Source organism: Poecile atricapillus, chromosome 20 (assembly GCF_030490865.1).
Source record: "Poecile atricapillus isolate bPoeAtr1 chromosome 20, bPoeAtr1.hap1, whole genome shotgun sequence".
Taxonomy (NCBI): domain Eukaryota; kingdom Metazoa; phylum Chordata; class Aves; order Passeriformes; family Paridae; genus Poecile; species Poecile atricapillus.
This window is the reverse complement of record NC_081268.1, coordinates 1,385,115-1,402,539: the sequence shown is the minus strand read 5'-3', so window position 1 is coordinate 1,402,539 and position 17,425 is coordinate 1,385,115. Positions and strand designations below refer to the sequence as shown.

The 17,425-nt window shown below is 53.3% G+C and overlaps 1 protein-coding gene across 4 annotated transcripts in view; it reads left to right on the top strand.

Moving 5' to 3' along the window:
* The window catches only part of GAPVD1 (GTPase activating protein and VPS9 domains 1), a 29,902-nt gene extending 25,507 nt beyond the window's left edge, over positions 1 to 4,395 (top strand). For 3 of the 4 annotated variants that reach the window (XM_058853305.1, XM_058853304.1, XM_058853306.1), the window contains one exon: positions 68 to 4,394. In XM_058853305.1, the coding sequence (XP_058709288.1) occupies positions 68 to 208 (141 nt within the window). In that variant the 3' untranslated portion in view covers positions 209 to 4,394. Of the gene's footprint in view, positions 1 to 67 lie in introns of all 4 variants that reach the window. The other variant, XM_058853308.1, reaches the window with a different exon arrangement.
* The last annotated feature ends 13,030 nt before the right edge of the window (positions 4,396 to 17,425 follow it).

Here is a 17,425-nt window from a genome sequence, read left to right as displayed (position 1 = left end):
TTGCGGCGTTTGTTGATGTTGAGCTTTGTGAACAAGCTGTGAGTATCTCTCTCATCTCCCACCCCAGGCAAACCCCCCTTGCCTGCTGTCCACTGTGCAGTACATCAGCAGTTTCTATGCCAACTGCTTGTCGGGAGAGGAGTCGTACTGGTGGATGCAGTTCACGGCAGCCGTGGAGTTCATCAAAACCATCGATGATCGCAAGTAGCTCGCACAGCACAGGCAGCCTGTGAACAGGAGAGGAGTTTCTAAGAATGTACAACAGCTGTAAAAGCTGAAGAAAAGACTTTCCTTGTAAAATACTGTACAGAATTGAGGCATTTTAAAACACACCTTTACTAATCTAATTAATTTAACAGGTTTTCCTCTTCTCTTTGGGTTGCGTTTTTCTCCCCTTTAGATACTGGCACTGCAAAAGGGACCACAGTTTTCAGGTATTTTGGAATCTCAAAACATTCAGAAAATTCTTCATGCTTTCTCCACCACCCCTCTTCCTGAATTCTTATGTGAATAATTCACTTCATTTAATTTCTAACAGAAAACTGAAACGAGGAATCAGGGCAGCCACATAGTAAACTTTCTAGTTGAATACACCTTTTATTAAGAAAACACCAGCCACACTGAAGGTTTGTAGTAGGTGACATCAATTATCGGTTATATTTCATCTAGATTTAAAATCTGTGAGGACAGTGTAAATATTATATAATTATATTTAATGCATTGCAAGTATCTTTGGACTTACTATCCTTTGAATAAACAAGCAAAAGCCTCTCTGACCTCTAACAGGTTGTGATGTACCATGTTTTGGTGACACAAGGACTTCCGCAAAAGGCTAAGATTTAAAAGGGCAAACTGAACTATTTATTAAGATGTAATTAAGATTACTGAAATTTCTAAAACTGGAATTTATAACAGGGCTTATTAGCTAGCTGAACACTTCTTGGCTAGGGCATTAGGGTGTTACAGAGGTTTGGATATATAGAGGAGAGGGACTGTAAGTTACAATAGAGAAGTCTAATATAAAAAGGAGAAATAAAATACCTTACTGTAATATTTTTTCTGAGCTATTGTGTATACTGTACAAACCCCAAACAGAGATCCTTAATAGAACCTTGGGCTGTAATATATATTTTGATTAGTGACATTAAATACATATGCCAGGGGGTTCAGTGAATGTTTTTACTAAATGTTCTTCGTGTTGTCTGCTATGCAGCAGTGCAAGTTTTACTGTTCATAAAAAATATTTTAAAATAATATAACACTGTTCTTTATGAAACATATCATGACATCAGTTCAGGGTGTTTTATAGATTTCTCGCCCCACCTTCCCCTTAAACTGACAGTTATCAATTTAAAGAGGTTTTTATGCACAACACCACATGGGTTTTTCATGAGTGAAGTGGTCTGGGGCATGGCCAGTGGGTGTTGGCTGTATATAAGCACTTGCTGCTCTTTTTCAGCTTCAATACAGTGAAAAAGGACAGCGAGCGTTGAACTTTTCCATGTCAGTATTATTTCTTGCTCTTTCCAGAGTGTTCATTGCACTTCTGACATAGGGATGTGGTAAGACTTGGAGTCTGTGAGTGGTAAAGAGAACAAAATCTTTCTCACATTCTTTTCAAAACACAATTGGTTCATTTTGTGTGTGTGTGCATTTTGATGATTAAAACCTGTAAGAAACTAGTACTTGGGAAAATCATGTGGTTAATTGGCATTAGAGCAATTTATGTAAAGTATTGAGTGCTTGATTTGGCTGTGCTACTTGTCAAGGCATAATCAGGAAACTTACTTTTTAGGGCTCTCAGATATAATTCAGTCTAGTAGTTTTGCCAAACTAATCACAGGTGAGAATGTGGGATGGTAACCTTTTCCTTTTCTTATTAGTCTTTCTCCTCTATTAGAGACTCGAATGTGTGGAGGAGCAATACTCAGTCAAAACAGAATTCTTCTGATCTGCCTTACTTGGTGTCTCAGTCTGTGTAGCATTGCAATATTCTGGTTATTTAGCCTTGATGGGTTTTTGGTGCTGAACATAACTCAATATTGCAAGCACAGCCCTGCAGCAAAGCACAAACTTGCCCTTGAAGATATGGCCAGATCATATCAAAAAGCAATATAAATTCATTTTTATTGAAGTGTCCTGTAATATGTAATAATTACTTGAATATCCAAGATGTTAAGACTGATGTGTGAAAGTTCTGCAGTTTGGGTGTTGGTTGAGGAGAGTATTTGTAGGATCCCTGAAGAAGGCACAAGGATGCAGGAGGTGGTGATCACCCTCTGTGTTGCCTCTCTGTGCTGGCCTGGCTCAGGGGGTTTGGTCAGCACCATCGGGGCTTTCAGGTTCACTCTCCTTTATGGAAGGGGCAAGAGCCATTTCCTTCACAGCTTTTATCACTTGGTTTCTCTGCATAGAAAAATACTTAAAAGAACTGGAGTCTTTTTTAAAATGTTACTTAGTTATTCTAAAACCAGTAGGTTTCAGTGAGCCCCAGGTGAGCTGAGAGTTTTTGTAGCAAGATGGTCCTTTGCTTCTTTTTTCCAGCCTACTCTGAAGGTCCTTTATATAGACTTGATAGGTGTAGTTAGAGACTTAGGCTTTCCAAAGAATTAAAAACCTGCCTGTAATGTCTGTTTTACTGTTTTCCCCGGTGTCCCGTAATGTTTTGTTTTAAAATGCTAAATTCCTTGTCTAGGAGGTGATGTTGTTAGGTTTGATGTGCAATAGCAAAGGTGAAAAGACACTGCATAAAGGACCAAAAGTACCAGAACTGCTGCCAAAAGGTGCCAGCCACGGGCCTGTTGCTGTAACCTCGGTGCTTTCTGTGAATTAAACTACTTCAGCCACTGGAGGAGGAATGGAACATTTTGGGCAAAGCGGAGCAGGGAACGGTCCTTGGTAAGAGGTCACAGTTGTGGACTCCAGGCTTGGTCATTGTCTCAGCACAGATTGTTGGCACATTCTGAGGAACTACCCCGTTAAACAATGCCATGTCTGTGCCTGGGAATGCTACAGAGGTGCTGGTTTCTTTTTTTGGTAGAGGAGGGAAAAGAAGGGGCTGGGGTTTTCATCTTTAGGAGATTCCTTTGTGCTCCTAAGTGAGATTTCTCTTTAAACCTTTTAAAAATCCTCTTTAAGGAGAATCAGAATGTGTCTGGCCTATCAAGGATTTGAGTTTAAAAGTTTTTGTTTTGAAGACCTTTTACTACCAAATGCTGAATGTAACTGCCATAAACTTCAGGAAAAAAAGCCACAAACATGATGCTGTTTCCTGTGGGTGAGCCTGGTGAGCACAGTGTTGGTTTGTATTGCTTGAAAATGTTCTTGTTCTGTTAAGCCAAATTCTCACAGAATTGGAGAACTCACTGCCATGGGAATGGGGTGGGGGAAGGGGGTAGGAGGGGGCAGAGCTGCTGGCAGCAGAGCTGTGTGTTGGCACGAGTGAGTCAGTGTGCCTGGAGAGCTGGAGCAGCAGGAGGGCAATGGGGACGGAGAGAAGGATGCTCGTGTCTGGGTGCAGCTGGGAACGTGGTTGAGCCTGTACTACTTGAGAATTAACCTCTGCTGAGTTAGTAGTGTGTGTTCTGTACCTTTTAATTGTGCTTTACCTCTATTGAAAAGCTTTGTACTGCCTCTCCTCTTTGGTAAAGCCTTTATAAATCTAAATTAACAAGCTTGCACAATCTTGTATACAGGAACCCCATCTTGTCTCTTAACGTGATTATTAATGTATTATTCTGTAAAAACTGATTAAAAGGAGAGCAGTTTAACCGCCTGGCTTTGACGTTTCTGCCTTGTTCCAGTGCCATCAGCAGTTGTGCTGGGGATGGCAGTGCAAGCGTGAGCAGCTTCCCACTAACTCTGTGGTTTTGCGTTGGGCATTGCTGCTCTGCTCCATCCTCCCACCTCACAGGGAAGGGACATTGGCAAAAAAGAACCAAACTCCAGTAAAGGGGAGAGGAAGCTCCACTGCATTGACTGCTTAACTCAGAGCTCTTCAGTTACTATTTTGAATCTGCAGCTTGGCTATTCTGGTAGCTTGAGAGGAAAGAAATAGCTCTGCCTGCAGCAGGACTGTGCCTGTCCCTCTGCTGGCTGCTGTTTGATGCCTTGTTGAGAATAGTCGAGTCCAAAAGGACTGTTTGTCATCTTTTTTCTTAAGAAATGTTCCTTTTTCCTGATGGGACAGGAGAATTTCTTCAGCTGCCGTGTACCCGCCCAGCCCTGCGGGCGGGGCCAGGGCAGTGCGGTGGTGACGGTGCTGTGAGCTTGGTCCCCGCAGTGTTATTGACCTTGATTCTCTCTCATTTGCATCCAGCATTTTTCATCCTCTGGAATATGGTGTTTGGGGACCTTTCCATCATTAAGTGGATTTACAGCAATTTCCTTATGTGTTTTCTCCAAGGGATTCTGTTATGAGAGGCACATTAAATCTCCATTAATACCTCATTATCCGACTGATAAGATTACCATGATAATGAGGCAGAAATTCTAATTGTTTCACTTCTTGTTGTGCCTTTCATTAAATCATATACCTGGAAGTTGCTGTCAGAGTGGGGATCTCCAGCCTGCAGAGCTTGGGAGGTGACCTGCTCCTGTGCATCCTGGTTCTGTCCGTGCTGTGCGAGGGATCCTGGGCTGTGCTGGTCTTTTCTCCTGGGCTCCTGTGCCTCCTGCCACGGCCTCTCCTCCATGGCCATGCTACCAGAAGGGCTTCCAGTGGCCCCAGGGCCCTTGACAGCCTGCACTGGGAGCATGGATTTGGCGGGACTGTGTTCCATGTGCCCGTGCCGTGGTTGTACAGAGCCGCCTGCTCCTGAGGGTGGTTGAGCAGAGGGCTGTGCAGCCTCTCTCAGAGCTGCTGCAGCCCATCAGGTCAATGATCCATGAACTGAAAAGTCTCTAAGAAAGAGCAATTATTGTCTATCATGTGTCAGCGGCTCCCGTATTGACCCCGATGGATGGAGCCATTATGGCCTGATGAGGCAGCGATCCATGAACGGGGTTTGTGGGAGCAGAGCTCTGGACACACCACTCTGGGTCTGGACACACCACACCAGGTCTGGACACACCACACCAGCTCTGGACACACCACTCTGGGTCTGGACGCACCACACCAGGTCTGGACACACCACTCTGAGTCTGGACACACCACGCTGGATCTGGACACAACACTCTGGGTGTGGACACACCACACCAGCTCTGGACACACCACACCAGGTCTGGACACACCGCACTGGGTCTGGACACACTGCACCAGCACTGGCACCACACGGTGAGGGGGCAGGGAGGCTCAGGAGGGCAGCAGTGGGAATGCTGCCAGCTGCCCTGGGCAGCCTGGAGCCAGACTGAGGTGGGGAATGGCTCTGCTGGGCCCCTGAGCCCCCAGGGGATGTCCCCCAACTGCTGCTCCCCTGATGCCTGCACAGGGATTCCCTGTGACCAGCATGACAGCCATCCTCACCAGGAAATGGCACAGAGCCCTGCCTGGCACTGGATCCAGCAGCCATCCCTGCACTCAGCCTGTGTCTCAAGCCCAGCTGCTGAGGCAGAGGAGCCCGTGGGGGGTGGCACCTCTTGCCGGCCCCCGTGGGCCCCGGCCTTGCTGTGGGGCCGGGCAGGGCCGCGCTGCTCGGAGGGGCCTGGCCCCCAGCCCTGGCTCCCCGGCTCTGCTCAAGAACAGAGCATTATCCTGCACGAGGGGTCTCAGGCTCCTCCTGCGCACAGAAGGAGATGTCTCCATAGTAACTGGCACGTTTGGAGGGCAGGAGGCGCAGGGGACGGGAGACAAAGCCTGTGCGGGAGCGGCCTGCCCCCGGCAGGGCACCCTCGGCCGGAGCTGTCCCGCGGCTCCCTGGGCACACAGCGCTGGCCCTGCCAGCAGCCGTGTGGCGGTGTCACCCCTGCGCCAGGGGTGGCTTTTGGCAGCAGCCCGCAGAGCCCGGGCGGGGCCGCAGCTGGGCCGGGCAGGTGCGGGAGGGCGGCGGGGCCCTGAGGGGAGCGGGCACTGCCCGCCCTGCCCGGCAGAACCGCGCCGAGACACCGAGCCAGCACAGTCGTTGGGCTGGGGTTAATCAACATTCATTCATGTTTCCAAGTGTAAATTGAGCATTTGTTTAATTATGTGTAAGCAGCAATACATTCTGGCCATTATCTAAATCACTATTTTATTTCCTGGATGTGGTTTCATAATGCCGGGTTTGTGCTCCAGCCTCTGCATCATTAACAGAGAAGAGTTAATGAATATAAAAGCGTAAAGGCTAATTACACTTTAATTTACAATCATGGTCTCATTTTGGGACCACATGAAATCTGTTTTGAAAACAATTAAAACAAACAAAAAAAAGCGCCCGGTGCAGGTCTGGTGAGCAGAAGGCTTTTGGCACAAGGCGAGCGGTGCCGGTGGTCACCGGGCCCGGGGAGCTGCGGCCGCTCGGGGCTGCCCAGGGAGGGTCCCTCGCCCTCCCCTTGGCCCTGAGGGGTGGTGGCCCAGGCTGGGGCCCGTGCTGCTGTGGGGACGGTGCTGAGGGGTGGAAATGGGAGCCCGAGTGGGAGCACAGTTCACTGGAAGGAGACAAAGATTTATTGGGCTGCAGATGTTGAAAGCAAAATTCAGCGATCATGCTGACTCCAGCACTTTGCAGTGTTTACCGTTCCTGGGCATCCAGTTCTGTGCCTGCCTGCAGGTAGTGGTGCCTGGTCCTTGGAGGGGCGGTGGAAGGAGCGGGGAAGGTGAGCAGGGCCAGGCTCTGTCCCTGCCACGCTGTCGGCAGGAGGATCGCACTGGGCAGTGGAGATTTTGTGACCTCAGTGCTGGGTGTCAGGGCAGCTCCCTGCAGGCTGCCCAGAGCATGTGGGCACTGCCACAGCTGATGCCATGTCCAGGCACGGGGAACTGTTCCCACTGGCATGGGATTGCCTTTCTGGATCTGGCTGTGAACAGGAGCCTGCGCTCCCATGCTTTGCAATGGTTAAATACCTGTTTGTATTTCCTTTATTCTGATTCCCTCAACAATGGGATAAAAGCTATGTGCTGAGACCGGGATGGAGCAGTGGCCTCACTCCCAGAGGTTCATTCCCTTCTCTGGGCTGGCTGGCTGCAGCCAGCAGAGGAAATAAATCTCCCTGAGAAAACCACTTTGCTCACACAATTCCAATCCAACAGGGCATCATGGCATCACTCACTTCTTGTTTTATTTAGCTGATAATCTTTTATTGGGCCAGTTGAGCCCTGTAGAAGTACGATGCCTTTCCTGGCTGCTGCAGGTGCTCAGAGCTGGGGGCTCATGGGCCCGGGCACTGTGAGGGCAGCAATGCCCATCCCTGCTAGGGCTCAGCTTGGGCAGTGCTGTGGCTGTGCTGGGACGTGTCCCCCAGGCCTCTGCCCTGAGCTGATGCCCTGCAGAAGCACTGAAGTCCCCGGGGTTTCGCTTACCCCACCTATGGTGGAGCATGGGAGGTGTCCTTCCTCTGCCAGGTGGCTCTAGAGGTGGCTCAGGGACATCTGCTCAGCACTCGTGGAGCCAGGGGCTCTGTGGGTGCCCCTCCTGCTGGTGGATGTGCTGAGCTGGGACAGAGGAGGCTCCTTCACCAGCAGGAGAAGTGACAGACCCTTGCTGGAAGGTGGGTGCTGCTGTGCCCCCGGCCCATGGGCTCCATGTGCTCAGTGGTGGGAGCCCATCCCTGTTCCTCTGCAGGCGCCCGGGAACACCTCCCCTCCCTGTCCCTTGGATAATGTAGGAGCTGTGCCACAACTAAAACCTCATGTGTCCCTCAGACAGGTTTGTCATCCAGCTCAGTGCAGCAGGGCAGTGTCACTAATGAACACAGCCAGGGGCTGAGCGCCTGCAGTCACTAATTGAAAGTGCTCACAATTGGGAATTTATGTGGGTTGGGCACAGAACCTGCACTAACATGGATCTGACTCAAAAATCCACGGCTACCGAGGGCAGCAGAGGAGGGACAGCTGCAGCTCCCTGCCCACACTGGGAGCAGCCCTGGAACCACGAGGCTCAGACCTTGTCACTCCACCACCCTGAGAAATGTGACACCCAACCTGCAGCCGAGGGGAATGCCAGGGCTGCTGAGGGCTCCAGGTATCTGGGGAGGCGTTGGCTCCAATGTGTTGTGTCTCATGAGGGCTCAAGGCTCACTCAGGACCCTTTGCAGTGGCACTGGTGGTCACAGGGCTCAGCTTCCCTAGGGGGACGTGGGGACACTGCTTGTGCGGGGCATCATCCGCTCCCTCCAGCTCTCCCTTGTCAGCGTTCCCACCTCCCCGCTAATCCTTGTCATCCCAAATCCTATCAGCACTGATTTGATATTTACCTCCAAATCGTGGATGAACATGTTGAACATCATCATCGGATGATGATTCCCCATTGACAACCACTTTTTGAGACCTGTCAGTCAGCCAATTCTTAATCCTTCTAATGTGAGCTCTATTGATATTATATACAGCTAATTTTTTAATCAAAACGTCATGTGCTATTAAATCAAACGCCGAGCAGAAGCCAAAGCACGCCACTGCTCCTCAGTTACTTTTATAAGGTAAACTTTTAAATTCAAGGAACGATTTTAAAATATTTTTGACAAGCCTGACTTCCCATCTAGCCATGCTCCTGGCTCTGGTTACAGCCCCTCTTGCCACCACCTGCAGCCATTGCAGCTCCTCAGCCTTTCCCCGGGATGGACACGACACGAGGGGCGAGTGTGGCCAGAGGAGCAGTGTCCTGCAAGGCCTGCACGGGGCTGGGCGTGCCTGGGGAGGGCTGGGCGCCAGGGCAGAGCTGCTCCGGGAGAGAGGAGCCACATCCAGGCCACTTCACAGTTAAAGTCTTGGTGGGGAAATGGGAATTTTCCTCCTGTGCTGGATGCAGCCTCTGACCTGAAAATGCCGGCCCAGCCTCCCCGGATGCGGAGCTGGAGCAGGCGTGCAAATGCGATATGACAGCGCAAGGCACACCAATATGGTTACCAGCTGTCCGGCCGCCACTGGGCCCTACTGGGTGGGAGGGCGATGCCCCAGTCACAGATGCATTTCGGGGGGAGAGGAAGGGCAGGGCCAGGCTCGGGCAATACGTGCGGGCAGGCACACGCTGCCCAGTGCCCGGTCACTGGGATGGCACCAACGCTCATCAGAGCGGGACCAACCCGTGGGTCCCACCAGAGTCGCCCTGGATGGTGCTCGGGTGCAGTTTGGGTGCCTGTGCCACTGTGGCTGAGCTTTGGGGACCCCTGCCCAGAGCCAGATGAGTCAGGCTGCTGGCAAGCCCCCTTCCCGGAGAGCCCCTCCAGCTGCCCCCGTGGGGGATCCTGCACTGGTCCCTCCAGCATAAGGTGACTTGCCCAGCACGGTCCCCAACAGCTCAACCAACCCTTCGTAAATCTAAATTAATAAGGTTGCACAGCTACAGACACAGGAACATGGGCTGTGTCTTGTCTTTGTCGATCAATGCTTTCTATCATCCCATAAAGCTGATTAAAAAGCAGAGCAGTTCATCTCACCAGGTTCCGCATCCCAACATTATAAATTTGATATTCCGGTTAATGATTGTCAGCGCTGGCGGAGGACACGGAAGCTGGTCAGTATTTGTAGTTTATAATTAATACTGGAGCACTGGAGTATATGTATAATATTGGAGCATTGCTGCAGAGGGCACCAAGGAGGAATTTGGGCTGGTTAGGAATCTATTATCCCTAAAATGCCAAAGAGCAAGAGAAAGGCAGTTTGTGTGTCCAGCACTGCCCATGCCAGAGGGACACAGAGCGACCAGTGTGACCTGTCACGGTAACCAGCTCTGCACCTGTGTCCCCAGGGCTGCTGGGAGGGTCAGCTGAGGGGGTCAGCTACATCCCAGCCCTTCTCTGCTGTCCGTAGGGAAGCTTCACTGAACAGATGTCTCTGCCCCAGCTCTGGACACAAGGATGTTGGTCCCTCAGGCTAGAGGTGACCTGGTTGCCGATGCCAGCTGCTTGGAGAGCCCATGGCTGGATGATGCTGTGCCTCCCTGTCTGGCAGCCCTGCTGGGGGTCACAGCCCCTCACTGGCTGCGGGCAGGGCTGCGGTGGCCGGTCCTTGCCTGCCGTGTGGCACAGGGTGCCACCAGTGCACCCCACAGTCACTGCCCGAGCCAGTACAGGGAATTTGGGGACTTCCTCCAGAAATAAGAAACTTGACCCCATAGGAATGTCCTGAGCTGTTTCTCTGGGCTAAAACCTCATAACTCGACCAGATCCCCAGTGTCAGACAGCCTCATGTCCTGGATCAGTGAGGTGAACGGGGAGCTGAGGGATCACTGGCCCTCCAGAAAGGAGCAGGGACAGCGACAGGGGTACGGATAGGGACACAGAAAAGGAGAAGGACAGGGAAAGGGACAGAGACAGGGATAGGGACAGGAACAAGGACAGAGAAAGGGACAGAGCCGGGCCGTGGCGGTGTCGCGCAGCCTGTGCCGCGCCGGAGGAGCCTCAAGGTGGCACCGTAAGAGTGGGAACAGCGCGGCAGAACAAAGACACAGCCCAGAGCCCCGAGCCCCCAGCACAGAGCCCCCAGCACAGAGTCCCCATCTCCGAACAGAGCCCCTAGCACAGCCCAGTGCCCCCAGCCCCGAGAAGAGCCCCCAGCCCCGCACAGGGACCCCAGCACAGTCCAGAGCCCCCAGCCCCGAGCCCCCAGCACAGAGCTCCCAGCACCGAACAGAGCCCCCAGCCCAGCCCCGAGCCCCCAGCCCTGATCAGAGCCTCAAGTCCCCGGACAGAACAGGAAGGTCCCGGTGGCACCAGCAAAAATCCCAGCACGGGTGAGGAAAACGGGGTGATGACGGTGGCAGGATGGGGGCCTTGGGGGCAGCACGGGGCAACAGGAGCCTCAGGGACACCCAGCGTGAGGCTCCGCATGGCCCGGGACAGTGTCAGGCGCAGCTCAGAGGGGACCCGGCTGGCGGTATGTGCCAAACGCCCCCGTCTCCAGGGATTTTGGGGGTGATTGTCATGTTTCTGTCTGTTTGTCGTCACGGGAAGGCGGATGCCGTGTGTGTGGTGTGGGGCTGGTGCCCACTGAGGCATGGCGTGGATCCACCCGGCCCTTTGGTGTGATGCTGGGATTCCCAGCTCCCTCTGCCCTGCTCAGGGACAGGGATGCTGATCCCGAAACGCACCCCGGACCCCCTCGTGGGTGTGTGGTGTCCTCCTGCGGCTCCCCGCTCCACCTGCCTCCCGCCCGGGCCGTGAGCCCCGCTGCCCTCCCGCTAATTGGAGTGTGCCGAGGAGGAGCCGCTCAGCTCTGCCTGTCGTGACATTTAGACCTAAACTTGCCGTAAAACCAAATGGATACGCACACCCACATCCACGAGGCTTTTAGTTCAGCAACAAGTGAATCCATCAAGCCCAGCACCTAATTTAATAGCAATAATGAAAGGTGTGCGTCACTATTAATTTAAGCACTCCAACATTAGCCTTGCACTTAGAAACCAGCAAGGCAAAGCTATTTACAAATGAATGTACCAGGGCAATAAATTGAAAGGACTGGTCTGACCTGCGGTGGCGGCTTTCTTCATTTATACATAGATATATTTCTATAGATGCATTTATTCCCATCTCTTTAGCGAACTCTCCCTAATTAAGTTGAAGTGGCAGTGGAAGCATGGCACTAAGTGTGGAAAGAAGCTGCTGAAAACGTATTTAATTCATTATAAATAATCTTTGATTCTGTGAGGTTGCATAAAGGTTTCAGTATCAGAGCAGGACACCAAGGAAGGCCAAGGAGATCATCTGCACACAGCAGGAATGTCTGCATCCCATGGTTTGATGTCGTCGTGCCAGGGAAGGGGGAGCACGGCTGGCAGGAGCCTCCGGTGACATCGGGGGCTGTGGGACACTGGGGGATGTGGAACATGGGGGCTGTGGGACACCTGGGACTTCGGGACACTGGGGGATGTGGAACACCGGGGACTGTGGAGCACCAGGGCTGTGGAGCAGGGCAGCAGGAGCAGGGTAAGGCCCACGGTCACGGGGCTCTGGCTCCACGTGGCTGCCCCCAGGAGGGTAATGTATGTGAGGAGGAAGGTGTATGTCACCCACATTAAAGGAGTTTAATGTGCTCAGAGTCACATCATTGTACCCTTGCAGAATACATTATCTGTAAGCTGCCTTTACAGGCTGTCACCTCGCAGAGAGGCTGCAGAGTTCCTGGAAACCATTATCAGCCTCTAATGATATTATCAAAATTGGAGCTCTCGTGGCACAGTGGGGGCAGAGGATCCATCCCCGCTGCCACCACTGGATCCACGGATCCTCCTCTGGAGCACGAGTCCCGCGGGTGATGGATGTGCTCAGGGGTGCAGAGGCCGCAGGGACCCCTGCGTGCCTGTGAGGACTGGGGTTGGCTCCCGCCCCATGGGGAGGAACCCAGCCCGTGGGGCAGTGCCCACCACACCCCACGCCAGGGTGCCCTTCCCACGACGCTGGTGACCCCGAGGGCTGCTCTGCCCTCTCCTTCTCTGACAGAACAGAGTCGTCGTTTTGGGAGTGTAATCTTCTGCCTGCGACAAGGAGCCACGCAAACTGATAAATTGCAGATTAAACGAGTGCCACACTCCACTCCAGCCCTGGCTGTTAATTCCCCTGTTGTGCAATTCTCGGCTCTCAGGGCCTGTCAATTCCAGCTAATCGCAGGAGGCACTAAAACACTCTGCCCTGACAGCCCCGGATCGAGGCACCCCTGACTCCCGGCTCAGGTGGATTGCACGCATCACTTATGCACAAATCAGCAATATGCCAGCAGGGAGGAATTATGTCCGATGACAGCCCAGACATGAGGTACATATTGCAGAGCCGGCGAGCCCCAGCCGCCGTGACAGATTGCGGCGCGGGGCTGCGCTGGTGCGGGAGCAGATCCCGGCTGCACCGGCCCCGAGCACCCGGAGCCACCGGCACCGAGCCTGTGCTGCCGCAGGATGGGCCGGCAACCCCGGTCTGTGGTGCAGGAGACATTTGGGAACACCGTCGGCAATCCCAGCCGTCCCCTCCCTGTCCCTGTCCCTGTCCCTGTCCCTGTCCCTGTCCCTGTCCCCGTCCCTGTCAGTGCCCCAAAGGGGCAAAGGAGGAGAGAACGGGGCTGGGAATGGCACCGTGGGCACAGGGAGGGTCCCACTCAGGATGAGGGGTGCCAAAATTTCCTGCTGTGCCCAGCTGGGGTGGGGACCAGCACTGCTCTGCCCAGCCTGGCTCCGCTGTAACATTTAACTTGTCGTAGTCTGTGATCCTGAAAAGCTGAAATTAATGACAGCCTTGCAGTTGCTCATTAATAATTGCTTCATTACTGTACGCAGTTGCAGCCTCCTGACAATAATGGGGTTTGCTGGTGTATTTCTAATTATCTGGCATTTCAGCTCCCTAATAGAGTCCTGGTGCTCCCTGACGAGACCTTGTTCTCCAGCAGGAGCACAGCCCAGCCCGCTCAGCCCATGTGCTCCTTCATCTGCAGCTCCTGGGAAGAGGCTGACCCGCCCTGGTGAGGCCCCTGCAGGATTTGGGGCAGCAAGGTCCTCCACGCTTGGGCTGAGCCCTCCCACACTCCCATCACACGCCTGGTGCTCGTGCCGAGGTCAGTTTGGGAGCAACGACATCAGGAGGGGTGTTGGGAGCTCCAGTGCACTAAACAGGTACGTGCCTGTGCCTGACAGTGCTCGGCATAGCCACACCACAGCTGTCCCCTTGGCCACACCACCGCTGTCCCCATGGCCACACCACCGCTGTCCCCATGGCCACACCACAACTGTCCCCATGGCCACACCACAACTGTCCCCTTGGCCACACCACAGCTGTCCCCTTGGCCACACCACCGCTGTCCCCTTGGCCACACCACCGCTGTCCCCTTGGCCACACCACAGCTGTCCCCATGGCCACGGCGGCCCCAGCAGGCTCAGCTGGGTGTGCTCCAGCCTGGGTGAGCAGAGCCAAGAGGAGGTGCCAGAAGCCTCAGGGGGTGCCTGGGCCTGGGCTGGCTCACCCAGAGCTGCGGTGCTGGGGCGGGGGCTGTGCCGGGGCTGTGTCGGGGCCATACCGGGGCCATACCGGGGCTATACCGGGGCTGTGCCTGGGCTGTGTCGGGGCCATACCGGGGCCATACCGGGGCTATACCGGGGTTGTGCCGGGGCTGTGTCGGGGCCATACCGGGGCCATACCGGGGCTATACCGGGGTTGTGCCGGGGCTGTGTCGGGGCTATACCGGGGCTGTGCCTGGGCTATACCGGGGCTGTGCCTGGGCTGTGTCGGGGCCATACCGGGGCCATACCGGAGCCATACCGGGGCTGTGCCTGGGCTATACCGGGGTTGTGCCGGGGCTGTGTCGGGGCCATACCGGGGCTATACAGGGGTTGTGCTGAGGCTGTGCCGGGGCTGTGCTGGGGCTATACCGGGGCTCTGCCGGTGGAGTGGAATTCCAGCTCCTCACAGAAATCCGCCTGGCAGTGGTGGGGGTGGTGGCAGGGGAGTTGTGGCAGTGTCCCCACGCTCACAGCAGGGAAATGACCACTTGTGCCCCATTCCAGCCCCTGCCGCCGGCTCCCAGCCCGCTACGGCACACACAGCCCCTGCACTCCCACCTGGGGAGGGGGCTCATTTGTAGTTAAAAATCTATTGTGACTTGTCAGAAAAATGAATAAATGAGCACATTATTTTTTCATTTTGGAGCTCAGCATCTGTTTGTCTAATCAAGAAAGAGAACTGGGAAAGTCAACCAGGGCTGACGCACACATTTTATTTAACTTTTCCTCTGTCAAAGGAGTTTAAATGTGTAATGAACAGGCCATGGTGATTTGAAATATAATCCCATTACTCTGATGAGATTACCCAGGCTGTGAGAGTTCACAAATCATGCTTAGGGTTTTTAGAGTGAACAACACCCTGTTGAGATTTTTTTTTCTCTTTTTGCATTTAAGCAGAGGTGTGTGGGGAGAATAAAACATGACAGTGCTTAACCCTTCATGCAGTGGAGCAGCAGCATGGAGCTGTGCCCAGGGCCAGCCCTCTCTGTGCCCTAGCTTGCATCTGAGATCTCCCATGGTCACGGCAGCAATGCCAGGGAGCAGCACCTGGCCAGAGCACACTCCTGCTGGCCCAGCTGGCCGTGTGCCCGCTGTGCCCACACGTCCCTGTCCTTGTCCCAGGGCTGCACAGGGGTGGTTGTTCTGGGATGTGATTTAAGGGGCACTAATTTCAGCTGCAGGCAGCAGCACCCAGCCCCACCCGCCACCACAGCAGCGCATTTCCATGAATTCATGGGCCCATTACAAACATGTCTCTATAAATAACTCCACCCATTAATCTCAGGGCTGCACCCACGGCTGTGCAATGGGTTTTGCCTGCTTGTCCCGGTGCCAGGTCTCAGTCCCGCCTGAGGGACAGCTGCAAAACCCCTGGGATGCACCAGACTCCCGCCAACCCAAAAACGAAGGTGTCTCATCTGGAATTGGTCCTCTGGGAGCGCATGGCAAAGCCCTGCGGAGCCCAGGGAGAGCATCAAGTGCTCTGCCCTCGGGTGCCAGCATTGCCAGGGTGCCCTGCTCAAAGGCCACTGGTGTTCTCCTATGCTCTGATAAAGCCAAGGAGGTGGAGGGGAATTGTCCCTGTGGACAGGACGCCTCTGACAGCAGGAGTCAGAGGAAATTCAGGGAATCTCTGCTGCCTCCAGCAGCTGCCTGCGCGCGGCAGGCCGGAGTCACGCTCGGTGCTCTGCCCGGTAGCAGGGATGGAGGAACAGCTTGCCTTGCTGACCCAGTTGAATGCCCATCTGACTCAATTACATCTACAGCTACCGGGGAAAGACCAGCCCGTGATGGCTCCGGCTCAGCTGTGCACACATTGCAGCCATGAGCGCCGACTTAACTCCTTCGGGAGCGCCAAGGAGCAGGACTGTCTGCTCTGGAAGAGGGATGCTCAGCTCCTGGAATGCTGGATCTTTCCAGGATTTAAGAAAGGTTTCCTGTGTGCCATGTAGCAAACTGAATCTAATCTTTGGAAGCAAATTTGCTTTATAAGTGTCAGTGACTCTTTTGGAGCAAATAAACTCACTTTGGGCTCCAAAGCTCCCTGCTCCTCACCCAACCCTTAGAGCAGCCTCCAGCAGTCTGTCCGTCCATCCCTGTCTGGGTCCAGGGACACCCACACCAGGAACAGGGAGGTGACTGATCAGAGGGTGTGAACACAGCTGGTCTGAGCAAGGGACTGTGCCACAAATGTCACAGGCAGCAGAGATGTTATTAGTTGAGTTTTTAGGCTCTACTGAGAGCAAACCTGCACATGCTGAATCCCTGCTGATAATAAATACACGTGAGGGGGTGGCAACAGCACTATGGCCATGGAAACAGGAGATTGCTGCAGTTTCTGGTACCAAATAGGCAATTTTTCAGTTCAGTTAAAAAGAATTGAAACTGGGTGGCCAAAGAACATTCACAGAGCAACTTTAATGTTAAATATTTCACAGAGTCGGTTAAAAGAGTCATTTACATCGAAGGGGCTCTCCCCATTGTATCTGTGCTGCATTTGCACATAGAAAATATTAAAAAAATTAATAGAATACTATAAAATAGCGTTTCTCTTGTTTTGCAGATATCATGGAAGACTGTACAGGGAGGCCTGGCCTCAGTGGTGCAGGGCCAGGCCGCTGAAACCCAGAACACAAACACAACAAGTGAGACCCAGACCCTCCCTCTGCCCAGGGGCTGCTCCCGCGCGCTGTGTTAAGGCTCAGGCAGTTTTCTCTGTACAAAATCAAGGTGGGAGGCTGGCAGAGGGTGGGCAGTGCTCCAGGGAGCTGCCCCCAGCCCCGTGGGGAACCAGGGCAGTTCTACAATAGCAGGATGTGTGTGCACAGCTCCAGTGAGCTGGAGAGAGGGAAGAAAGACACCTCTGGTGAATTCAACCAAAAATGCGGCTCCCAGCAATCCATTCCCGTGTTCCCTGATAAATTAAGGATGAACAAGGCCAAGATAGTTACAAATCCCAGTACAAAGTACGTCTCAATTTTTATTGTTAAAGAATACTATTGAGAGAAGGTGAAGGCATTTCTCAGTCCCCAGGGCAAGGTACCCCAGCAGATGTGCCAGCCCCGGGGTGGCAGCAGCTGAGGGTCCTGGGCAGGAGGATTCCTCTCTCCACCTCAGATTTCCAACCATTGTGCTGCCTTCAGCAAGGAACTTCCAATAAAGCATTTGCAAAGCTGAAAAGCACAGTTAAATAAAAATATTTTTGAACAAAACAAACACAACAGACTCAACTGTCTCGGTGCTCCCTGGCTAAGCGCTCCCCTGCCACGGCTGCTGTTTCTGGCTCACGGATGCCTCCTGCACTTCAGCAACAGAAGTGAAACCATCTGGGACTGCAGCCTCCCCCCAAAAGAACTGTGCATCATATGGACCTTGAA